At 36.8% G+C, this 27,366-nt stretch overlaps 1 protein-coding gene across 2 annotated transcripts; it reads left to right on the top strand.

Annotated features, from left to right (window-relative positions):
• The first annotated feature begins 1,327 nt into the window (after nt 1–1,327).
• On the top strand, nt 1,328–27,366 carry LOC107078398 (complement factor H-like). Of its 2 annotated transcripts, none has more exons than XM_069194147.1 (9): nt 1,328–1,431; nt 3,540–3,728; nt 9,019–9,198; nt 14,567–14,749; nt 17,596–17,619; nt 20,140–20,322; nt 24,750–24,941; nt 27,026–27,063; nt 27,159–27,366. In XM_069194147.1, the coding sequence occupies exons 1-8, from the start codon at nt 1,362–1,364 to the stop codon at nt 27,046–27,048; spliced, it is 1,044 nt and encodes a 347-aa protein (XP_069050248.1). In that variant the 5' UTR covers nt 1,328–1,361; the 3' UTR covers nt 27,049–27,063; nt 27,159–27,366. The 2 variants fall into 2 exon arrangements, with proteins under 2 accessions (XP_069050248.1, XP_069050247.1); XM_069194146.1 differs by having other exon boundaries at nt 3,537–3,728.

Below are 27,366 nucleotides of genomic sequence, written 5' to 3'. Positions count from 1 at the left end.
GTGCATGTTAACCATTATCTAAACAGTGTTTCTGTTTTATAATATAGTGGTGACTGTGGGAAAGAGCCTGCTTTGTCGCAATAAAGTAAAACGGCTTCAAATTTTATCAAGAAAACACATTGATTACTAAAACATTGACATTATTACCCAATTTAAAAATTTAAAGCCAGCAACAAATCTAAACGTGTTTGTGGATCAAAGTCAAATCATTCACCTTGCCCATTTAAACAAAGGAATTAGCATAAATAACTCCTCTAGGAAATAATTAACTCAAAAGAATAAAATCTCCTTCATTTACTCTTATATTTCAATGTTTAAATTCATTAGAGGAAGACATTTTAGTAAGACTGGCATTGTACAGATATTTAAACATTTGCTTGTTTACTTAATTTTTACTGGATATTAAACGTACTTACAAATAATATGACTGAGTAAATATTTTTATTATGCAGGCACTTCTATCTATAAAGAATAAAATTTTGACATCCAGTGTACACAGCATTGTTAAATCATGAGAGGGTGAGTTTGAAAAAGATCAGCAATCTTCCTCTGAAAGTTAAAATTAACTGCAGCATGGTGGCGCAGTGGTTAGCACCTCTCAGCACTGGGGCCCTGGGTTTAGTTCCTGGGATGTTATTTGAGTGGAGTTTGTATGTTTTCCGGTGTTCTCATGGGTTTCCTCCCACGGTACAGTTCCCCCTGCCTTATTCCTGCTGCTTCCTCGGATAGGCTCTGGTTTCCCTGCGACCCAGAAATGGAAAAGCGCTTAGAAAATGGATTGACGGATGGATGAGAAGTGTCCACTGAGCTAAAGCTCACATAGTGCATTTCTTCTTAGTGTTCCTACATTTTCCATGTATGACAGACAAGTAATGATATGTGAAACTTTTCCATGGATAAAATAGAACAGAATAGCTTTAGCCCCACCATGACCCTGAATTGGATAAAGCAGTTAGACAATGGGTGGATGGAGCACAGTTTATACTTGGGGAGTCTCACAGTTGTCACTAGAACATTGGTATTCATTGGTAAAGTCATATAAAAAAGTGAAGGGAGGAAAAACAAGTTATACCTAATGTAAATTTATATTCATATATACAGGTAACAGGTAACGGTTTATGCTTAAAATCACTATGAAAAGTATTTTTCCAGGAAAAGTACATGCATTAATACATACAGTAATTATAGGTTTAGTTACTCAGAGAGTAGAGCATAATGTCAGATATTAAACAGTTAAATTTTTATCTTTTTGCCCTTTGATCAATGTGTTTATACTGTATATCATTGAAAGAGGAATCTATTTAAACAAAACAGAAAATGTTGTGACATTCAGTGTGGTTAAGAGTCGCAAAGTAACTAAAATGGCACTTTCACACATTGTTGTGTTTTTTCTTATTTCGAGTTATACTGATGTTTTAACGGAAACTTCAGGTAAGTGATTCTAGTTATTCTGTTACTAATTCTACTTCTTGACTCTTTAGCCTTTTATGGGAGTTTCATATTAGATCAAAAAGATAAATGAAGATCATATTGTTCCAGCAGGTACACAGAATCTCGTGGTCTTGCGGTGACAAGAATCTTTATACATTTTGTCGATCATAAAGGTATAGGTTTCAGCAATATATTTTTAATAGGACACTATTTTTCTCACAACGCTCAATTAGAAAATTTTCTGGCTTTATTCTGCCAAACAAATGCCATACTTTTACATTTGTTAACCTATAAATGAATGCCACATTCAGAGATACAAATTTAATAGTTTCGAACATAGTTTCATTAGGAATAACAACACCCAATGAAGTTTTAAGTGTACGAAAATGTTCCTTGAGTGTTTTAATCACAGAAAAATTGAAATAACCAAGGTGGAGGAGATGAAAGACAGATGCAATAGAGAAATGTGTGGGCTTATGTATAGGAGTTATAATTTTTGTAACATGAGGATTGATCATGATTTAGGACAACTAAGATTGATTAAACATGGCTGTGGTTATCCCTCTCAATCTTTTTTTCTTTTACTCCATTTAAAACCTTGACAAAAGAAAAGTCAAGAAAAGAATACCAATCCAGTTAATTCTGATTTTTTTCCCTCTTTTCTACACTTCAGTTTCCCTTTTGTATGACAAAGATATCAGATTTTGTGCCATAGAATTACAGTTTCATACAATACAAAGCTTGTATGAACACAGATACCTATGGTACAAGGTTTAGAAATAAAATAAACATTTTTTAAACAAAAACAGATGACTACTGTATTACACAGAATGTCAAGACTTAACTAAGATGATGGCGCAAAATGACATGAGAAAACTGCTATTTTAAAAACATGTGAATAGTATCCTAAGCCTTGCACCTCAAATACAGTGTCAACACAACAAAGGGAGCAAGCATAAAAATGTAGCTACTCAATTATAGGTCTACCTTATGAAGTTTATCATAGAATGAAAGTGGTAGTTCTCATCACTGCTTCTTTTATATTTATATGAATTAAGAGAAGCACTCCTCCTGCTCCCCATGTATTTATTTTGTATCTCCACACAGGTTCAGGTAAAATTTCCCTTCCCCTTATGTAAAATCTGTAATCACTTTGTTAAATTCCCACTCACACAACCCCAAGTATTGGTTCAACCATTCTTATGGTTCTTATGACTTTCACTCAATGGGGCAACTAAAGCCAATTCATTCAAATTACATCTTATTTAGCATTTGTCCAAATTGCTAAAGGAAAGTTTGGGGCTCAAAACAATCAAAACCATGCACAAAAAATTAGAAACAACATTTTGTTAATATTTGTCTGACTCAATGATGCAATTTTAAAACCACAGATTTGTAATACTGTAATAATATTGCACCCAGAAAATATATCTTATATAGTTGTTAGTTTTTAGGTTTTATTTTGGAAAAAAATGATATGATGCACCCATTTTTAAATGGCAGAACACTAAATGAGAAAGAGACTAACCACAATTTAAAACGTCTTAGATGTGTTTGTAACTGAGGCTGTAAACTTGTTGACAAAACTCGTTCAAGCTTCACTAAAACAGGCTGGAGTCTACAACTACAATGCTAAGGTAAATATTATCAATATATTATAAACAATGCCTTGCAAACATATTTAGAACTGCACACAGTTTTCACATTTTTTTCCTTAAATCTTGCAATAATGACACATTGAATTAACAATTAATACTTGATTAATATTAATATTTGAATTTGATTAATATTCTGTTTAAATCCATAGAAGCCCTTAGGCTGGCTTTACACCAATTAGTGGATGAGGATCAATTGAGATGTAACCTGTACAGTCACATGGTCAAAAAGAAAAAAGAAGACTGGCTATAAAAACTGTTTAATTCATTATTGCTTAATACAAAACTATTTTTGTGAAAGGTGTGATTTCATTGGGTTTTTTTTTCATAAAATACAGAAAATACAGTATTTTCTTTCACAAAGCCAAGTTGTATTGCCAGCACATTTTTATTTTTCTGCAACAATTTCTTACAGTTTCATTTTTGCTAACATTTATTCCTTTTCTTTAGCAGAGCAAGAACTAAGCCCGTGCACTAAACCCGAATTACCCCATGGATATTTTTCTCCAAAGAAAGAGGTTTATGACAGTGGAAGCACTGTTTATTATGCCTGCAGTCCAAAATATAAACCCTTAACAGAAGGGTGGTGGGGAACAACTCAATGCATCAATGGCCAATGGTCAGACTCTCCACAGTGCATATGTAAGCAAATACAGTATGTCTTTAATGTCATGAAGTCTTGACCTATATTTTCTTTTTTTATTCTTATATATATCTACCGATGCTCTCCTTAGTCAATAGTTGTAATGATTATTGCTGTTGGTCAGGAAATCAATGTCATCAGATGGAACCCAACTTTCATCAGGCGTTTCAACCTTTATCCATAACCAGTCAGTGCTCATCTCCTCTTGGCCTCCAGCTTAACTCCACTATCCACTACCTGGCTAGGAATTGCTGTCTTTCTGTTCCTCCCAATCAGCCCAAAAGCTGTCAGCATTGTCCATCCTGATTGTGCAGGGAATCCTCTGCATACACCCTTTCCCTCGGCCCTCTTGTACCACATATTCATATTTGACACGTTTCCCCTCAAAAGCCTCCTCACATCTTTTCTCCCATGTTACCTCATGAGGAAGATCTTCCTCGCCTCTGGGGACCATATAACCACATCTGGCCTTATAGATGTTTGTACAAAGTTAGGGAAAAAGCAGCCTTTTTCCAAGTTCAACTCTCATGTCCCATCCAGTATAGAATCCTTGACTTTCCTTGACCTTGTCCACTTCTCACCCTCCCCTACAAATGCAACTACATTTTTAGATCCTCCATGAGCTTGCAGATTCTTCCATCTCTCTTTCTCAAGGCTCTTGTCATGGCGCAATCTGTATCTCTCTTGGGAAAGTGCTACTCTGTGCCATGGCACTCCTCTCTTCACAAAGCCTGCGTAGTGGGTCATCCCTCATACAATACTTGTGCAGATTTGTTGGTGATGGGAGAGTGTCGCAGACTGCCCCCAGCAGGCAAGAGATGCATAAGCCCTTCAACCTCCACAATTCTGCCCAAGTTAATCTTTTTTTCAGGAATATTACACTTTGTACATACCCCCTGCACTTCCACCTTCACTGCTCTGGACCTTTGGCTCTCCTCCTCCTAAGTCCTCACATCTTCCTGTACCATACCTCTCCTCCCTTTTAAGCTGGCTTTTTAGCATTGCTGGAAGTATGTTCCCAGGCCTTGCCTTCCAATAAATAAGTTCCTAATGATGTCCTGAAGTTTTAATGTGCTCTCTGCTTGGGTCATAGAGTCCACAGCAGCCCCTTCCTTCCTGATCTGGTAAAAACGTTGCATTTTGCCACCTTGATTTCTTCTACAATGGAAGACAGGGGAAATTGCAGCTGTTCTGATCTCACTAAAGCCCACACTTATGTAAACACACTGATGTGAATGTTGGAGGGATTCCCAGCAGCTTTCAGAGATAGTTCGGGTGGGTAGCTGTGTCAGCATGCATAGACTGCAAAGGAACAAGTAATAGGTTTATTCCATGCTGAAAAAGCGATACATTGATGACTGCGTCGGTGCCGCCACATGCTCCAACGACCAGCTTGAGTGCTTCCTGCATCATTTCACCAACTTCCACCTGTCCCTCAAATATACGGTTAACATATCTTCTACTACTCTTCCGTTTCTAGACATCAACTTCTCCATCAACTACCCCCGACTCTCCACTTCGGTTTATTACAAACCCATGGATTCACACAGCTATCTCCTGTATAGCTCATTTGACCCCAAACACACTAAAAACTCTCTCCCTTTTTCACAGTTCCTTCGGCTACAACGATTATTCACCGACGACATCGACTTCCAAAACCAAGCCCTGAAAATGTTCTCCTTTTTCATCAACAGAGGATACCCCAGCAGTGTTATTGAGCCAAAAACACCGCTCGGACCATCAACTCAATCAGGAACCCCAACCGTAACAACTGCATTCCTTTGGTGCTTCCCTACCACCCCAACACACTTCCTATCCCCAGGACTATTAACAACAACTTTTCCATCCTACAGGATGATCCCTCCATCGGGGCCCTCTTTTCTGACCACCCCATCATCTCATATCGCTGATCACCTAATCTGTGCAACCTTCTTGTTCACAGCTCCCTTGACCGCCCTCAGCAACCATCCACACCAGGCACTTTCCCTTGCAACAGAGCTTGCTGCATCACCTACAAGAACACATCTAACACCACACTCATTCAAGGCCCCTCAGGACAATTCCTGATCACCCAGATGGCATCTTGTACCTCCAGCAACCTTATTTACTGTATCTCTTGCAGTAAATGCCAAGCTATCTACATTGGAGAAACAGGAAGGAGAATCGGAGACCGCTTCAGAGAACATGTCAGGGTTGTGAAGATTAAAGATCTCTCCAAGCCCATTGTTTCTCATTTCACCTCTGACGGCCATGACCACTCTAATCTCTCCATCTGTGTTCTCAAAGACGGTTTTCCGAACTCATACATCAGAAAGACTACAGAAACCAAAATTATCCTGCAGCTAGGATCACACCTTCCCCCTTCTCTTAACAACAGACTAATTTTCTTCTAAATTTTCTCCATTCATTGGAAGTTTCATTTCATACTTCTCTACACCTATTCTGACTTCACACCTCTTGATTGGCCTCTCTTTCTGTCCCCTGCTCCCGCCTCTCGCTCCTCCTCTCTCCCAGCCTTTGTTCTCCCGCTACATTACCTTTGCTTACTGCCTTGTCTTTCTCACACCTGAAGAAGGCTCCACGGCCGAAACGTGTTTTCTTTCTTCTTTTTTTTCAGCATGGAATAAACCTATTACTTGTTCCACTTTCAGAGATGCTTGTTGATCTTTTTCTCCACTCCTTTCACCATTGTCAGGGGTACTCATACACCGTTAGCAACAATAGGAGTCTAGACAGTAGCCCATGTTGATAAAGCCGTGCATTGAATTTCCCTGGGAGTCCTGATCCATCAATATTCTTTAAAAAGTCATTTACCTCAGATTTTGTGTTGCTGATATTTTCCCTGTCCGATAATGTCTTATTGAACCACTTACTCAGTCCTTTTACTGGATCTACCTCCATTTATGTAATGGCTTCACTTTGGATCTATAGTTTGAATCTATTGGTCACTCTACCTTTCCTGATTACCATGCATCTTGACTTCCTTGGTTTGAACTTCATTCTTGCCCAGGTTGCCATATACTCTAGTGCTTTCAAAACCCACCTTGCTTGCACATGAGATGTAGTAGTTACTATAAGATCACCCATGAACTCCCTAATGGATGGTTGGCAGGTACCTGATTACATCTGAGGTCCCTGAGCTTGTTCCCCTGCTGTTGTTACTAAGAGGTTCATTCCCATCATGAACAAGATACAGATGCAGCCATTCAAAATAAGTGAGGCACACTGCGGTAAAACGCAACCTGTCAAAACACGTCATATTGCATCATACCGCAATTATAATAATAGTATCTTGTAAAACCACCAGGTGGAGCTAATAAACCTTAACCTCTCATGTACAGCATTTGAGCTGTAGCCAGAAAATGCCTGGTTTCAAATCCCAGTCACTGCTGAAGGACACTCTTTTTCCAATTAAGAATTTAAGTTGTATACTCTTTACAATTTTAATAATTTTAAACATCAAAATGTTCAAATGTTTAATACACATTACAATGTGTATTACAGGATGTTAATCATTAAACATTAAAAAGTCGGTGTATTTTATAATAGCAAGATTGCTCAGTTAGACAAAAGTACACAACCTACCACCTTTTAATATTTTAATTATGCAGAAATATTCTATGCATCAAAGTCTTTACGGAAGATATTACTAATAGTATTAATAATGAATGACCTTGGATAGGCTGTAAGCTCAAAGTATTACTGTGGTCCACTTTCTTTGTAACCATCCTTGTATACGAAAATACTTTATTTTTTCATTGACAAAAAGTAACACCACAGAATTTCGTTGATCCGATCACGTATTAATTTCCAATCATACAAAGTAAGTTTTGAGAATCTCCGATTCACCATGCCTTTCATCTGCTCATAAACATATTAAGTAAACTGTATACTGTATGGGTGGTATTGGTAGTTTAAAGAAAAAATACCAGCATTCCACTTTCTTCCTAAACATCTTAAGCATCGAAGTCTTACATGTGGTTATTTTGGAAACGTTTTTACGTGCTCCTTCTGACTATATTAAGTTTATATACTTTGTAAAAAGTTATAATGTGTTAACTTTCTCTGCAAATATGCTTGTTATCGGAGTAAACAAAAGCATACTTTTAGAATTTGATTAATAGGGGATATAATATGGAATTGCATATCTATAATGATATATAATTATATTCATGTACTGTAGCTCAAATTATCACAGTAGTATGTATAATTTATGTCATTTTAATAATATAAAATTTTATGATAATTTTTAATTTATAATAAAATTAAAATATATATACAGTAAATCCTCGATTTAACAGACCCCGATTTAATGGATTTAGGATCTAATGGGCAAAATTCTACGGTTCATATGTTGGTACTTCCCTGTTCAGTACTTCGGTACTTCCCCTTAATGGTTTTGTTGATAAGCGATGATGATGAGGAAGAAGGGCCACTAATTTGCAAAATCAAGCTGTCTGATTTAAGATCTCATTTTGACGACTTGATCATGTTTATCGAATCATCATCTGATCCTGGAGTTCAGCCGTATTACTCTCACTTTCAAGCTTTCAGAAAGATTTTTATTCGTAAGCAGAAAATTTCCAAAACACAATTGAAATTGGATGCTTTCTTCAAGCCATTTAGGTGACCAAAACCTGTGTCATCTCAACCTAGCAGCTCCTCAGCAAGTGGTGTCAATTTCTTGCCAGGATTGACATGAAACATGGAAAAGGAGCAAAGTGATTCCTCTTCTGAGTAGACTACGTAATGCTCAGTTTTTTTTTCTTGTTAAAAGAACGTGGGTAATTTATTATTATTTATTATTTTCTAATGAATGATCTGAAATATATAGTGAAACGTGTCAGTTTTCACTTAAGTATGGGTTATGCTTCAAAGTTTGTTATTTAACTGACTTTTGCTTTCATATGAATGCTATTTAACAGACATTAGGATTTAACAAACTTTTTGCAGTATTGTACAACCCCTCCCCCCAATTAGTCATATTCATATTTCATATTTTCAAATTATATACATGATAGACACTCATACTGTAAATAATACATACATTTTCTATACATACTGTACTGTATGCAAGCAAAATTAAGGTAAAGTAAGTGGTGTTTTGGTGCACTGAAATGGATACAGCTTATTAAAGATGGTCTGTCTATACATATTTAATGTCTCTGATGCATATAATTTGCCAAGCAAGTTTCTATTGAAACCACAGTAAATACTAGGGTAGTAACTTTAACTAGAATAAAATAATAAAAGAAAAATATTAATAAATTATTTTTGTCTCATATCCAGCAAGAAGTTATCATTGTGATGCCCCTCCACACATTGAACATGCAGTTATTATTGCACCATATCAAAGATTTTATCAGAATGGTTCCAGAGTAGAATTCAGATGTGAAGAAACATATGAGATAAAAGGAGAGTATATATTCTGCGAAAATGGAGAATGGAGCCAAAAACCAGAATGTATACGTGAGTAATGCAAGCACTGTTTTTCTCTCTTTAATGGATTTGTCAGGTAATTTAAACATAGTTTCAAAAGCAGAACTTCAAAACCTACAGTATAAAACACATTTAAAGAAAATGTTCCATATGCACAAGGTTTTGTCTGTGTTCTTCCAAGCATTATGACCTTCCTCCAAAATTATCTCCTTATTTACAAACAATGAGGAAATTTAATTCTGTAATTTTTACTTGTATCTCATTTGAAATGTCTCATTTTCTGGTGAATGTCAAATGTTAATTGTGGAATTTTGGGCTGAGAATTTGAGTTCTAGGCTCCCACTCACCATCTGCAATGGTCACTTAATTTTTTCACTCCTTCAGTCATTCTCAAACATTACCTAACAATCGTTTCAGAATTGTAAATAATACAACTTAAAACAGGGACTAAGTGTTTGGTAATAATGGAAAAATGAGGCAAAGGACATACTGTAGAAACACCTAAAGCTACCTGAGGAAGGAAACTGAAGAGGAAAAGGGAGACTGAAGTAGTTCTCCCCAGGCGCAATGGTTTGTAAGGTGCCAATTTGACAAATCTGAAGACTGTGATTCCCCAGTCAGCCTAAAAAAAAACTTTACTGAACTAACAGACTGCAGAAGGGATATTAATAAAAAGATCATGTTTTACTGAAGAATTTAACAAAATCAATAAAAGGATAAACAACGTGGAGATGTGCATTTTGCAGACTGAGGCATGGGGTGAAAAATCAGATAACATGCTTTTACACCTGATCCAAAGGCAGAAGCAGCTAGAGGCCAAACTAGACAGAACCTGTGGAGCTACTGGGTCCCTGAGGAGAGCAAAGTGGGGATCAATAACCCAGTTTGCTGAAAAGTTCATCAGAGAGCAGCTCAAATTCCTCCCAGACTATGACCTTGAAAGGAGATTGGAAGGGCCCATACAGCCCTTGGTCCCAAACACTCAGACTCCTGGTCCAGACCAAGATCTATTGTCATCAGGTTTCTAAGATACTACTGTATGTGGAATTTGGAATTGACTGATTATATAAGTATCAAGCCTTCTAAGGCAGTACATGGTGAAAGGAACTTCATCAGGAATTACTGGTGTCATTATTTTTAGATGAGACTGGACCAGTTTGCACAGTGGGAGGTTGTAATTATGTTCATTCATCTTGGCAAAAATACTGTGGTCCTGATGACTACAACCATCAGACCTCGTCATAAAAGTTATTGGCTTCAAGTCAAACCGTTGACTGGGCCATTGAAGAACATGCGTTCCCTTCATGTTAGCCCCCTTCATTATGTCTTTGGGTTTTTGCTTCAGTTCATTCTTCTATTGAAGTGTTAATTTTTAAGATACTTTTAAACTTTTTAGCAGGCTTTCCTCTACAATTCAGCTATGTTTCCACAATCCATTTTTCCTTCAGTCCTGACAAGCATCTGCATAACCACCATGCTTGACAGTTAAGAGAGTGATGTGCTATGTTTGGCTTAAACCAGATATAATGCCTGTTATTAGACCAGTAATTTTAATCTGTGCCTTTCCTGACTATAAACCCTACTGCTATATGTGTTTAGTAGTCTCTTGTGAGATTTATGAGAGCCCACTGGGAAAAACAAAATACTGAACATTGCTGTGTCTGCAGACTTTCCCTAAGTATCCTAAAACCGGAGGTGTGGTGGTGAACAGGAACGGTAATTGGATACTTCTCGCTGGAGTCTAGGCCTGAGGTTGAGGTCTGACTATGGGAGGCTGATACTGTGACACTTTGTACAAAATGGTATAACAATATCAGTCTTCCATCTCAGAAATATCACCAGACTACATCCTATTGTATGTTGTCTCTGACTGTAGCTGAAAAGCTGGACAACACAATTGTGTTCTCTAGAATTGATAACTGCAACATCCTATTCACTAGGGTATCTAAATTTTAGAATTTTTAGAATTTAGCAGCCAGAATCCTCACCAGGTCACGTACAAGTGTTTACATTACACTTGTGTTCGAGTCCTTGCACTGGCTTGCTATCAGGTTTTGAGTTCAAATCCTCTTGCTCATCTAGAAGGTTGCACGTCTTCTTCAGGAAGGAAACCCTGGTTTTTAAATTGTATTCATTTTCTTATCTCCTCTCCTATTTTTTTCTCTTATTGTAAAGAACTTTAAGAAGCTTATTTAAGGGAGCTATATAAAATAGTTTATTTTAATGGTGTTCCATTTTGCCAGCAGCCATATCACCCTGCAACTCACAACTGACAACTTACTGAAGCTAAGCAGGTGTGAGCCTGGTCAGTACCTGGATGGGAGACCTCCTGGGAAAAACTAAGGTTGCTGCTGGAAGAGGTGTTAGTAGGACCAGCAGGGTTCGCACAGAAGTCTATGTGGGTCCTAATGCTAAAAATGCTAAAAACCACAATGCCACATAAAAACCACATAAAAAACATATCACAAAATATACACGTGTTTTTTTTTCCTGGAAACCGGGACATTGCCTGGTGGTAGGGACACTATACTGTAAAAAGGCGACGACTTCGGAAAAGACATAAAACCGAGGTGCTGACTCTCTTTGGTCATTAAAAATCCCAGGGCGTTACTTGAAAAGAGTAGGGGTGTAAACCCGGGGTCCTGGCAAAATTTCCCAAAGGCCCTTACCAATCATGGCCTCCTAATAATCCTCATCTATGAATTGGCTTCATGACTATGTTCTCCTCCCCACTAATAGCTGATGTGTGGTGAGCATTCTGGCACACTATGGCTGCTGCCGCATCATCTGGGTGGGAGCTGCACATTGGTGGTAGTGGAGGTTACAGTACCTGTAAAGCACTTTTAGTGGAGTGTCCAGAAAAGCGCTATATAAATGTAAGCAATTATTAATTATTATAATTTTATAAAATTACAAAATAATGAATATACATTTCTTTAAACTTAATATTTCATTCAAAACCTGGATACTCTATATGAAGATTTTAGAGAACAAGATAAGTTAGAGAATTGCCGACAAAACTAGAGAGAAATAACGGAAAAATATTGATTGTATATATATTTGGTATCACTAACTCGATATTTGGTGGAAACAACTTTGGCAGTAATTAGACAATTATTGGGGGGTATATCTCTACTGACTTTGCAGAATGTGGTAATGCTAACCCTAGGCTACAAACTGTAGCTCTGAACCAGCATGTCACCAAATTCTGCGTCCACATTCTTGATGTCTGTTATTCTTGACTTGAGGAACCCCTCTGGGCTCCTAAGATGTAGTTTGGTCCCCGTTCAGTGAAGCCTGCTCAGTGAAATTGAGTGACAGACAAGCATGCATCGTACGTATCTTCAAGGGAGGGGACAGTTGTGGAGTTCTCTGCTTATATTTTTTAAGGCACACTGCAGGTGTAAAGGGTTTCTTCGGTTTTACAGGAAGCACTGCAGGTCATTCACATGGTAAGTATTGAATTTGTAGTACCTGTAATAAAAGTAATGACATGTTCACTTATGTTTTGTAATTACTGTACCTATTTTCAAAAGAAAATGAACACACCCAAAACATGTTAAGGTTTCTTCAGTAGAAATCTGTAAAGATGATCTCTTCTGCAAAATAACGTATTGTATTAGAACTCATCCATGTTTTGACATAACCAAACCTTCATTAGAATACATACCATTGGCAATACTAACTAACTGTTGGCATTGCACAGGAGAGAAAGTCTCCTTTTTTAAAGTCCATCTTTAAAAAATCCATCTTTAATACGTATTGACGTATTAATCATTGATCTTAAGACCCATGTATTAGAAACTTACGTACTTGTGAATCAAAATGGATTCAAAAATATAATTTTATAAAAATAAACCACTTGTTTTAAAATTCCAATTGAAAACTTGTTTGAACAGCTTATGTTTTTAAGAAAGGCTTAAAATCCAATCCTGTGTACTAAAATGTTTTGGATTGAACACTGAATACAAAAAACCCTTGTCAAAAGTGTATATCCTGAAAAATATTTGTATATGCCAAATGCTGGCAAGTTCTAATAAAAACATTACATTGGAGAAGAGAAAGTGTGTGTCCGTGCATGTAAGGATTTGTATCGTTAGAGGCACGTGAGTACTTATTCTCTGGAACAGTATTGATGAAAAGAGTAAAAATTTGCGCACACTGGGTTAAACAAAAATGTATTAACAATATCCATGCACACATCACATCACAAATCATAAACATTCAACACACAAATTTCCCTAAGTACATTACCATTTTACAGTCAACCATTCCCAGAGGCCTAACCACCCAGGAAACTCCCAGACTCTTGAGATGAGCTGTCTTCTAAATTAGAATAAAATCTAGGATTAAGTCCTTTCTCTGCAAACTCAGATACCAAAAAATTAATGGAACCCTCTTCCCCTATTTTAAAAATGCACCCACTAACCTGGGAAGGCTGTTTCAAACCAAGGGATTTCTCATTTAGGCACTCCAAGTTCCCTTAAAGCTACAGAATAGCAAGCTCTCTTGGTACAAATACTTCTCCAATACTATTACTATTACTAGCTCCAATCGGATGACTTTTCGGATGATCTTGAACAAGGACCTCTCACCTGGCATACATATATAAGTTCTCTCCACCTGTCTCCCTCTCTCTTATGGTCTGGTTTTCCTTTTTCTCTTTCTTGATCTGATCTTAATGACCTCAATCTCAATGACCAACATGAGCACACGTGCCCACACACGTCCATGCGTCCATTCATTCCTGGAGCAACCTCTCTAATTTGTGCAACTTGCACCGCTGTGTCGGCTTGTCATCGCTCTAGCACAAACTCCGTACAAACTCCGACGCATTTTATCCAGCCGATGCCATTCTCTTCGATAAATTCATTCAGAAACTGAAACATGTACTCTCCTGTAGTTCCTGTTGGTAGCGGCTTACAGAACAGAAAGTCCTCATGGGACATGCCCTCAAACTCGTATCTAACATAAACAAGCGAATTGGCAAAATCAACGACATGTACAGACTCATCTAATTGCAGTGAAAAGCATCTGCTCATCTTAACGCATTCTATCAGCGTACTTTTGATATGATCCGCCCTATCAATAATTCCATGAGTGGCTGTGTCTTTAGGAGGGGGCAGCAGGTCGAGCTGCTCAGCAGCTTTTCTCCACAGCTCTTTTGCCAATGGTAAATAAGGTTCTTCAAAAATAGTGTGGGATCAAGGACTTTTTACTTCAAGAACAATTGCATTTAATTTACAATCTCAAATGTTTTTTGATTCACTGAAAATGTTTTGATAGGTTTTGATAATTACTAATTAATGTTTTTAAAGATGAAGCTCCAGAAACCCATTGTTCTCTAAGAAGGATAGAGAAATGCAAAGACTTTTTTACAATTTTGTCTCCTATTCAGTACAGACTAAACTTTGTGATGCCCCTCCTCATGTAGAACATGCAACAATTATTGGGCCCTTACTGAATGAATATAATGATGGTTCCCAGGTGGAATACAGCTGTGAGGAAACACACGAAATTCAAGGACAAAAATTGATTTTTTGTGAAAAGGGACAGTGGAGTCAAATTCCAGAATGCATAAGTGAGTAAAGCAATGTATAATTTCATATAACTGCCAGCTGCTCTTTGTCACAACCTTTTATCAAAAGCAAAATAAATAATATAATTACCAATCCCCTACTGTATATCCTATGTGAAGCAAATATGTTTAAAAACAAAGACACTAGTTTTTTTTCAAAACCTTTCAGTATTAATAAAAAGTGTGACCCCAGATACATGGTTTTACACAAGTAAATATATTATTCTAAGAACGATAGAATACCTAACTAGGTCATTATCTCCAGACCAGTGTGTCAGTGTGACTTTCATCATTTTCCTTTTTGATAAGCTATGTTTCTGTGATCCCTTACAGACTGTGAAATAGTTTAAAAAAGTAGTGTTCTCAGTTATAGTCTCATCTTCATTCCTTGTAACTGTGTGTTGCACACCTGGTTCTTCTACCTTTGCCCTGATAGGATGCAAGTACTCAGCACTCCTGATTCACCTTCATAACTGGCTGTTCCAACACTTTTATATTCCATCTACAAGGATTATCCAGTTTAATCACCCACATACTACCTATTATACAAGGATTCCAAAGGCCCTTTGTATTATCATACTAATGCAAATTTATATACAGAAATTGCAAAACTAAACTGGAGGTTTAGAGGGTTAGGGTTAAAACTATACAAGAAATAGTTGAGAAGTTGATTATGATAACCCTGAACAAAATAAAATGAAAAAAGCTCATGAGTGTCTTAAAGCAAAACTATCCCTAGACAACTACGTAGCACAGAAACTACCCTAGTTAAAGTCACTAATAATCTTCTGATGGCATCCCATTCCAGATATCCTTAATTGCCTTGACCTCATTGCTATTTTTGACAGTGTTGACTATGACATCTTACTTTCTCATCTTGACACAGTTTGGAGTTTCTGACATTAGTTCTTAATTTGTTCAACTCTTACCTTACTAATCACCTACACTTCTCCACTCTTGGGAATTTCAGTTCAGAAGTTTAGTTCAGTAACTCTTTTATTCCTCAGGGCTTGATACCCCCCTACTATTAAGCATTCACATGTTCCCACTTGGCCAGCATTTCTATGCTGATGTCAGTCAAATGTTTATATTATGTTTATACTAAACTTGACACAGAAGTGTCTGTTTCTGCTCTGTCTACTTGCATCTCTGACATAAAAACCTGGATGACTCAAAATGTCCTTAATTTAAACTACAATAAGACTGAAGACATGCCTCTTTGCACCTCCCATCACCTCTGTAAAGTCAATGCTACAACTCTATCTGTGGATGGCACTGTACTTATATTTCAATCTAAATTGAAGAACTTAGGGGTGATATTTGATCCAGGATTGATGTTTGACCTACTGTACATATGCAAAATTGGGTAACTCCATCAGTCTTCCACCTCAGAAATATTACCGGACTACATCCTATGTTGTCTCTGACTGAAACGCTGGACAACACAATTTTCTCTTTCAACTTGCAGCATCCTATTCACTGGGGTATCTACTACTGTATAAATCCACACTAACCACACTATGTCCAGAATTAAGCAGCCAGAATACTCACCAGTTCACATGCAAGTGTTTACATTACTCCTGTCCTAGAGTTCATGCACTGGCTTCCTATCAGGTTCTGTGTTGAGTTTAAACCCTCTTGCTCACGTAGAAAATTACATGGCTTGGCACCTCTGTACCTAGCTGATATATCTTCCTACCTCCAACCTTGCAACCTCTGTTTGTCCCCTTAGCTTATCTAGGTTGGTGTACCATGGGTACAACCAAAATATGGATGACAGGGCCTTCTCTTCCAATGCTGTAAAACTCTAGAATTCTATCCCCAAGCATGTTCTCCCTAAGCCCTTTGAAGTCCAGACACAAAACCTTCTTCTTCAGTGAGGGTTTTATTTAATTGCAAACCCTTGTTTTTAAATTGTATAATTCTCTTATCTTGTCTCTTTATATTTTTTTTTTTATCTTACTGTAAAGCCCAGTAGCCATTATAGAAGAAAAAATCATAGCTATAAAAGATCACAGTGTCTCTGGCCCTTCAATATTTCTCATAATTGGTCAAATACTGGTGTGATTTTTTCTTGGAACAAGTTCCTAACTGTTCATTTTATGCACAATTAACTCTAAATAATTATTCATTTTCACCTTACTTATTTCCTTTTCAATTCTCAAAACTTCAGTCAGGTGTTTAACTATAAATCATTTAAGTTGACAATTTCCTTCAATCCATCCACACAGTTCATCTCCTGAAGCCCCAAAAGGTGTCTTATGCTCTTTTGTAGACTGTTTTTTTGATTTTTCTATAGAGAACAAAAACTGTATTCCACAAGTGGGTAACTATGAGATTGTAGCATTTCAACATAATCTCTGTTAAATTGTATTGTTGCAATGTGGAGCATGGAGAACTGGTTAGAACTGACCTTATAACTGGATGTAGTAAGCACAAATCCTGGGTGTGGTATACTGTAGCTGCTGCACCCTTGAGCATTCTATTTCACATAGATTGTTCCATTAAAATGCCCTGTATATAAATGGGTGTTTTCCAAATTGTGATTGTAAGTAAAACTTTGTGTTGTTAAGGAAAAATATCAATTTTATTCTACTGATGCTATAGATTTTTTAGATATGTAGATATTTTCTGTCCTTATTGTATACCAAATAGGACATTAAAAGAGTCACAGGAAATTTTAATAAGTTGTGAATTCTTAATATTGTGTAAAAAGTTTCAGAAAAAGGCAATGATTAAAAGCCAGACAACCATGTATGTTAACTTAAAGAGAGGAGACCGTTGTGGAGTTCTCTGTTTATATTCTATAAGGAACACTGCATGTGTAAACAGTTTCTTCTATTTTACAGGAAGCACTGATGTTCATTTAAATGGTAGGTACTGAATTTCTAATACTAGTAATAATAATATATTTTCACTTGTGCATTTAAACCTGAGTATGAATCAGCATGTATTCAGAAGTATATTAAAATTATGTTAATTTTAAAATTCCAATTTAATACTTGTTTGAATTGCTTAGGATTTAAGACAAGGTTAAATCAACATCAATGTTCTAATACCTTTTGGATTGAACACTGAATATACAGTATAAGATCCTTGTCTAGCCAAAGGTGTATGTGTAACGCTGCTTTGAAGAGGTGAAAAGGATCCGATGCAGATGCAGGAGTCAATGGGAGGTAAGTAAGTGAACAGAGCAAAACCAGGAGCTGAGTCGTAGTCCGAAGGCGTAAGGTAGGTCGAGATCCCGTAAAGACACTGGTGGCGAACAATCCAAAATGTGAGACAGAATCGTGGTCGAAATGAGAGCGGCAGGGTCAAATCCAAAATAGACACAGATAGTAAACGATCCAAGGGGCGGGGCGAGACGAGATCCGAAGTCCGAAGTCCGAAGGCAAAAGGGCAAGAAACGCTAGGCAGAGCAACTCGTGTGGCGGCGCTTGTTAAGAGTAACGCTGCTGGTGCTGATTAGCTCGCGTACGCGTTGATCTCTGCTGGCTGGTGGTCGTGGCAGTATGTTTGTATGTACCACATATTGATGAGTTATAATAAATAAAGTACTTTGGAGCATAGAAAGTATGTGTTCATTTAATTATAGTTTTTTCTTAAATGAAACATTTTCCCCAAACCTACAATTACACAGTTCTGTAAACTTTAATAACAAGCATGATTTTTTTCATTGTTCTTGATATATTTCAACATATTTTTCCTCACAAATTTCACATTTTATCTTATGTAGAAATCCTGGTTCTTACCATGGCTAATAAGTATACAGGGTAAAACATTGGCAGCGCCTTATGAACCCTAAGACTACATGAATACAGTATGTGACATTAGTGCCATTTGTAATTGCATTTTATCTAGCTGTGGCTTTAACTGACAACTCTTTCCTGAAGATTTCACAAAAAAGAACGTGTTAGAGCTTTAGAAGTGTGAATTATTATTGTTTATATAAAATGTGGTTACAAATCAGAGTTATAAAATGATGAATAACAGGAATTCACCGAGCTGCTTAGTCAATAAGTTAAATAATCATAACTTCCAACTTCTAAGGATTTTGCCATGAATATGCCTGAGCAGCTGGCACAGTTATAGACACGTAAGTTCTTAATTCTCTAGTCAAAATAATAATAATTCAGACACACTGGGTTAAACAAATATTAACAGTTACCATACACACACTAGAAAACTAGACAACTAGAAAAATCCCAGACTCTTACCAAGTATTCAACTCTTAATGACTACAAATGCCAGAATAAGAGATAAGCTACCTACTAAACTAGATATACATAGAATACAACCTACAATTAAATATCTCTTTGCAAACCCAGATGCCACAAAATAAATGGGAGCCTTTTGCCCTGTTCTAAAATGCACACACTAAGCAGGAGAGGCTGTTTTAAACTGAATTTTTCTTCACTCAGGAACTCCAAGTTCCCAAAAAGCTACAGAATAGCAAGCTCTCTTAGTAAGGTTCAAATACTGTATTTCTCCAGTACTATTACTGGTTCCACTCAGGTCTTCTCTCACCTGACACACTCTCTCCTCCTGTCTCCCTCTCTGTCTTATGGTCTTTCCTTTTTCTTTGTCCCAATCTGATCTTATATGGCGTCCTTTTGGACTCCTGATTCATACTAAATCTTTTACCCACAAACTTAATTAACTAAGGTTAACCAAAGTAAGCTTTATGATTGCAAACATCCCCTTTGCTTTAAACTGGAAAGGTTTACACTGCCAGGTGTTACATACTTTATCTAGACTTTTAGAGATACTTCCTAGTCACATATAACTGAAGCAGTATTCTTTTTGTAAACTAATATTGTAAAATAAGTTAATACCCTGAAAAAACTAACTTCATTAAAACTTATTGTATGCTGAGTGTCAAGAACAGTTCTTTCAGGGCCCTATGCAGACGACACAATCCAGAATTGTGAGGAAACACTGGGGAAAAAGTCATGCAGGAGAGGGTATGGAGACAAGGGGCATGTCCAAGGGGTGCAGGTGTCCAGGGGGAGTGAACAATCCATGAAGAAATCCAAACAGGTAATCCAAGACAGAAGAGTAAGTCCAACATCGGAAGATCCATCCGAGGGAATTAAAACCATGAACCGGGTCGGGACCAGCGAGGGGGGAACAGGAACAGAAGGTAAAAACCATGATGGAGCCAGACGCAGCAGGACCCGGGCTCTCACGAAACAGGATTCAATGAGGAGCTTCGAATGACGTCTGTGTCTGGCTTTTAAGGAGGAACTGAAATAGGGAACAGGTGTGGGTAATGGGAAAGAACGAGGAAGGGCTGGAGCGCCCTTAAGAGGAGGAGTAGCGATCGTGACACTAAGGTAATTAACTAATTTGAAGATTTTTAAAATATGAATAACCTTAATCATATTTTCCAGATGACAATTGTGAAGACCCACCAGCACTTGAAAATGGTGATACCATTTCAGAGAGGCCACAAAACAATGTCTATAAGCATGGTGACAAAGTTAAATATCAGTGTAAGCAATTTTATAAAATGAGTGGTTCTAGTGATATAACTTGCCAACGAGGACAATGGACAAAACTACCCACATGTCTCCGTAAGTACATCAAATACAGAAAGCACATTTAAATGCACTGGAGATGCTCTGTGTGTAAGCGCAGAATAAGCTATATAACTCTGAGAATACCTTTGATCAGTCATGGAAATGAGGTCATCATCAAAAGATAACTTTTATTTTTAGATTTCGTCATTGGATTCTAAAGTAAAAAGTGATTATACTTTGTAGTCAGCAAAGGAACAAGTTAAAGGTTTATTCCATGCTGAAAAGAGATGAAAGGAAAGACAACATTTCGGCTGTGGAGCCACTCGAAAAAGTCTCCACAGCCAAAACATTGTGTTTCCTTTCTTCTCTTTTCAGCATGGAATAAGCCTGTAACTTGTTCCTTTGCAGCCTACGCATGCTGACGCAGCTACTACTTGAACTACTTTGTAGTCATATAGATTCAAGGTTGATTTCAGGAATACCCCTCAGATCCCCTACTCAAACCTGCATCGGGGTGGCCCTGCATCAGTGGAAATAGTATTTAGGGACTGTGTGGACTACAAGTGAAGTTTTCAGGCAAATGTCAATTCTATTTTCAAAAAAGGGCAAGTGTCTGTTTTTCTGAAGAAAGATTAAGAAGTTTAAATGTTGACAATTCATTATTAATCATGTTTTACAAGTCTTTTTTCACATTTTTGATAATATTTAATGTCTTTTACCTATAAAAGTGTGCAGTTAGTACACTCATGTTTTGATTAAAAATGTTAAAATATGTATTTGTCTTTTTTAACTCAACAAATTGGGACATTGGAAGTAAATACTGTTGCAAGATATCATACGTATAATTAAGTGCCTAACCAAAAAAAGTATTTGTTTCCAGTGTTTTTTAGATGCATAATTTTGACCGTACTGGCTTCAAAGGCTCTACTTTAAGACCATGCCCCCAAATAGAACCCAAGTTCAATGTCCTCAAGGAATGGATGCACCTTTTAATCATCTTAATTATGTTAAAAAGTATAAACAGTACAGCCCTGTTTAGGGTCTTAAATACAAGGGAACCACATGGGCTTCAAATGCACAATAGAAAGAAATATCCAGAACAAAAACAGAATAAAAAAAGAAACACATTTTATAAGTTGTAGTAGACATAGGATGTACATTTCTACTACTGTCTACTACAGTGGATAACAACTTTCAGAGTCATTAAACAAATAACATTTTGCAAGAAATTCTATTAAGACAGGCCATGGAATTCTTATCTATGCCTTAAAAAAAGATAATGTATATTTATGTTTTTGTTTTAACATTTTAAAGATAATTAAAGATAATGATAACAATTCCAGGCAATGACTGAAAAGAATGAAATAATTAATGAAAAGACTAGAAAGTCCATTATTATTATTTTATTTACATTAAGTATTGCTAAATAAGTTATTATGGGTATGGGTATATATTATGCATATATACTGCTTTGGAAGGACTTGATAAAGTATCAATGCACTTGGGAGTTTCTTAGAACTGCTACAACAGATAAAAGTTCTTATGAAAAAATATTGCATTGCATTGTCAGGTTGTATTTAGTTATGAAATACACTGCTGTGAAGCTTAGGTTTTCTTGTGTCTTATGAGGCATTCTGTGTTCGATTTTTCTGGTACAAAGTAGTGAAATTCATCAGTTGTGCTATATACCTTGAAGCTTTATGGTCAGCTTTACTTAAAAATAGTTTCAGTGCTGTAAATTGTATTTTGATTATTTTGGAGATGCTTTGGTGCTTCTTTGAGAAACAATTAAAAATATGGTGTTTAAGGTAATGAAAAGTATGCCGTAGATTTATATGGCTGTCAAGTGTGGAGGACCACTGGCACATGAAATGGTGATGTCATTACAGAGAGACCTCAAAACAATATATATAAGCATGGTGTCAAAGTTAAATATCAATGTACTGTAAGCAATTTTATAAAATCAGTGATTCCAGTAAAGAAACTTGCAGGTATGGACAAGGGACAAAACCTATGTACAGTATATATGTACTTGATGTAGTATGTACAGTACATCAAATACATACTGTAAAGCATATTTAATGCAGTTGAGATGCTGTGTGTATTAGTGCAGGAAAAATTAACAGAACACTCCGAATAACATTTATCAGTCATGTACATGATTTTCTCATCAAAAGATCACATAGGTTTAATTTTCAATTTTATTATAAGATATTCCACAATTTTTGGCATGAGACCCTTTCATTTCTAGGGGAGGCTTCACAGATATGTCTGTTTATTCCCATTTTGGTAATTAAGATTTCTGTCCTGGGAGGTCATGATTTAAATTATGATCAAATAGGAAGGATAGGAATACTATACAGTATCACACCATATAAACTTAGTCAATTCAATCCTAATATTCCTGACTTCTGTATTACAAGCAAAGATAACATAAGCACTTTATTTCACTGCATGTGGGAATGTCCAAAAGTTCAGGGTTTTCGGAAGAAGGTAGTGCATATAGTTTCACAGATTATTGGTAGGAAATTGCCTCCTAACCCTAAATTATGCATTCTTAATATACAGTGCCTTGCGAAAGTATTCGGCCCCCTTGAACTTTTCAACCTTTTGCCACATTTCAGGCTTCAAACATAAAGATATAAATTTTTTATTTTATGTGAAGAATCACCAACAAGTGGGACACAATTGTGAAGTGGAACAAAATCTATTGGATTTTTGAAACTTTTTTAACTAATAAAAAAATGAAAAGTGGGGCGTGCAAAATTATTCGGCCCCTTTACTTTCAGTGCAGCAAACTCACTCCAGAAGTTCAGCGAGGATCTCTGAATGATCCAATGTTGTCCTAAATGACTGATGGTGATAAATAGAATCCACCTGTGTGTAATCAAGTCTCTGTATAAATGCACCTGCTCTGTGATAGTCTCAAGGTTCTGTTGAAAGCGCAGAGAGCATCATGAAGACCAAGGAACACACCAGGCAGGTCCGTAATACTGTTGTGGAAAAGCTTAAAGCCGGATTTGGATACAAAAAGATTTCCCAAGCTTCAAACATCCCAAGGAGCAAGCGATCATCTTGAAATGGAAGGAGTATCAGACCACTGCAAATCTACCAAGACCTGGCCGTCCCTCTAAACTTTCAGCTCAGACAAGGAGAAGACTGATCAGAGATGCAGCCAAGAGGCCCATGATCACTCTGGATGAACTGCAGAGAACTACAGCTGAGGTGGGAGAGTCAGTCCATAGGACAACAATCAGTCTTACACTGCACAAATCTGGCCTTTATGGAAGAGTGGCAAGAAGAAAGCCATTTCTCAAAGATATCCATAAAAAGTCTCGTCTAAAGTTTGCCACAAGCCACCTGGGAGACACCCCAAACATGTGGAAGAAGGTGCTCTGGTCAGATGAAACCAAAATCGAACTTTTTGGCCACAATGCAAAACGATATGTTTGGCGTAAAAGCAACACAGCTCATCACCCTCACTGTCAAACATGGTGGTGGCAGCATCATGGTTTGGGCCTGCTTTTCTTCAGCAGGGACAGGGAAGATGGTTAAAATTGAGGGGAAGATGGATGCAGCCAAATACAGGACCATTCTGGATGAAAACCTGTTGGAGTCTGCAAAAGACCTGAAACTGGGACGGAGATTTATCTTCCAACAAGACAATGATCCCAAACATACAGCAAAATCTACAAAGGAATGGTTCACAAATAAACGTATCCAGGTGTTTGAATGGCCAAGTCAAAGTCCAGACCTGAATCCAATCGAGAATCTGTGGAAAGAGCTGAAAACTGCTGTTCACAAACGCTCTCCATCCAACCTCACTGAGCTCGAGCTGTTTTGCAAGGAAGAATGGGCAAGAATTTCAGTCTCTCGATGTGCAAAACTGATAGAGACATACCCCAAGCGACTTGCAGCTGTAATCGCAGCAAAAGGTGGCTCTACAAAGTATTAACGCAAGGGGGCCGAATAATTTTGCACGCCCCACTTTTCATTTTTTTATTAGTTAAAAAAGTTTCAAAAATCCAATAGATTTTGTTCCACTTCACAATTGAGTATTCAAGTGGGTATATTCACACCTGAAGAAGGCTCCACGGCCGAAACGTTGTGTTCTCTTTCTTCTTTTCTTCAGCATGGAATAAACCTATTACTTTATACTATATATATTTATATTCCTTAATTAATATAATTCATGAGGTTCAGAGATGTTATGCATCTGTTATTTTTATTGTCAGGTTTTAGTTACAAAATATTATTAAATATAGTATCTATATTAAAAATGATAAACAGTATGGAAACAATAAATGAAGCAATCGTTTCACTAACATCTAATGCACCACAAGTGTCAATTGGAAGCTCTCAGTGCAGAAATATTTAGAAAGGTTTACTTTTGTTTCACAGACTGTATGAAAGACTGCTCTCTCTGCTAATTAAAATTTTTAAAACACCAGTTTTATTGACATTTTACTATTATTCTTTAGGTCCTTGCATTATACCAACACCTATAGATGACCGTTACAACCTTAAAAATCCAAGGAACACTGAATATGTTGAAGAAGGCATGAAATTCAGATTTCATTGCAAAGATAATTTTTTTTATTATGATAGCTGGAATTATTATTATTATTCAGCTTATGTCCTGTGCATTAATGGAGACATTGAATATCCAACATGTAAGTATAATTCATTTTCATTGATATTTAAAAACTGATTTGTTTTGTCAGAAATTCTACAGAATTCCGTTTCTTACACAATCTATAGTTCTCATTGATTTGACCTTTAATTAACACCGTTGTGTACTTTGTCACATATGCTAACTTTTGTTTAAAAAAGGATCATGTAAATGACTATAGAACATTAACTCGAAAACCGAAATGATGTTGCAAAAAAATGTCTTCAGTTTGTGTTCTTTGCGGATACATTGGGGAGAGTGTCAAGTTTAGAAATACATTATGTAGCATATTCAGGTTCTTTCAGGACAAAGGACTGGTGGAGACGCGATAACTTAACCAAGCGACTGTTTTATTCTTTTATCGCAACCATACAAATCCAAACACAGGATATACACACACATGAGAAGACTGACAGTACAGGTACACATCTTTAGGGTGGTAATTACTTAACAACAGGCTATACACTATTATTGCTACACAGGACACTAGAACAACTATAACATTATTTACACATGTAGGGTCAGCTGCTGGTCATCGTGCTGACCCTCAGACTCTCCCCGGCTACAACTCCCAGCATGCCCAGCAATACAATGAGCACCTACTGTAGGGCCGCATCCTCCTCACCACTGGGCGAGGGCGTTACAATAATTACAATGGGCCCGATAAACAGTACTTTCATAAAGTTCACAATTTTGTGCTTAATTCAAAATGTGTAAAATTAATTAATTGGTTTGGTTTCTGGGACTGAATAACCGGTTTGAGAAATTGTGTCTTCAGTTCCCCTTTAATGAGGCTGATCTAATTTGATAGTATCTGAGGAACATCGCAAGCCAAGGCATCCCTATTTGCCAAACAAGTGGGCTGCACACCTATTTTTTTATCCCTTCATGCTGATTGTAAGACTTGCCCAAGTGTATAGCAGGAGTTTGCATAGTAAGCTCTCATTTCCTTGAACAGGCCATCAAAAAAAACAATAAAAATTAGCTTTGATTTAACAACTTACTTCTTGTCACCTTGTGATTAGGAGGCATGCCTCAAGTGATAGTGACATTTTGTGAATTTAAGTATGAGGCTTCTCTATATCGTCAGGAAAACTGCAAAAATCACTCCCCATTATCCATTCAAAAAAACTGTTTACACCTCTAAAGGTCCTTAAGGTTCATAGCATCCCTGACCAAATCCTGGAAGCACAGGTACATGACAGGACTGTATTCCTAAGCAGGACACCGGTCCATCACAGGGCATGCATGCTTGCACACAAGGTCGGGTATACTTGAGAGACAGCAGTTAACCTTACCAAGCATATCTTGGGAGGCTTTTGAGAAAATCAGATCACCCCCAGCAAACCCTAACAAACACCAGGAGAACATACAGTTCACTCCACACAGAAGACACTCAATCAAACCTGGGCCCAAGTAATTACAGTATGAGTCAGCAGGCCTAACCAGCACAACATTATGCTGCCCATACTTTCTATTATTAAATAGATCATGAAAAGCTGAATGTACTTACAGAAAAGCATTGCTTATCAGTACTTGTACTGGGATTGTGTAAAAATGTATGAAGTAACCAATGAAGTTTGTGAATTTATCATGGACTGAATATGATCTGTGGACCACAGGTTAGGAACCACTGGTCTCCTTTACAGTAGAAAAGAAACAAAAATGAGATGTAAGCAGCATTGAAAACAACATTATGTAATTGATCAAATTGCTGATGTCATTTAGACTCCTATTATTGAATTTGAGTAATTTCATTAAGGTCGATTTTATTTTCTATAGGAAAACAAAGTAGAAAATACCTGTACCTTACATTATTTTAGATCAACTTTGTGTGTGTTAAATTAGAGTTACTGGAAGGAGACATTTTAGCATATAAAAGGAAATTATTGGGTTAACACATAAGGTCTTGTCATTCACAAGCTCTTATTAATGTTACATACTCAATGACTAAATCATGCATCATTTAAAATTAAGTCATTATGCATATGAGAAGAATCAGATGGTACAATTGAAATCAAACAATGGGAAATTCATTGTTAAAATGATGTTGGATTTTTTTTGTTTGTTTTCTTATGCATACAGGTGAAAGATACAGGAGATATTGAGGTATTGAAGAACTGGTGAGTGTTGCTTTTACTTTTGTTTAATAAATAACCGTTCAGTTTTCAACATTTTCACTAGTAATTACTTTATAAAATTGTTCTTTTTTCAACAGACTTGACTGTCCCATCTTATTAAGAGTCTTAAGTGAAAGCCCTGTATTGAGAATATGAGCATATTTGATTATGATGCAGTTTTGGCCCACAACCCTGCACATGTGAATCCATTGTTCCACACATTGCAAATAATATCAAATAATTTAATTTAATAATTCAAAATGTATTCAATTTAAAGTGGATAAACAATAAATGAAGATGAAAGTA

This window comes from Lepisosteus oculatus, chromosome 9 (assembly GCF_040954835.1).
Source record: "Lepisosteus oculatus isolate fLepOcu1 chromosome 9, fLepOcu1.hap2, whole genome shotgun sequence".
In the NCBI taxonomy this organism is placed as follows: domain Eukaryota; kingdom Metazoa; phylum Chordata; class Actinopteri; order Semionotiformes; family Lepisosteidae; genus Lepisosteus; species Lepisosteus oculatus.
The sequence above is the reverse complement of the archived record's forward strand: the minus strand, read 5'-3'. Positions and strand labels throughout refer to the sequence as shown.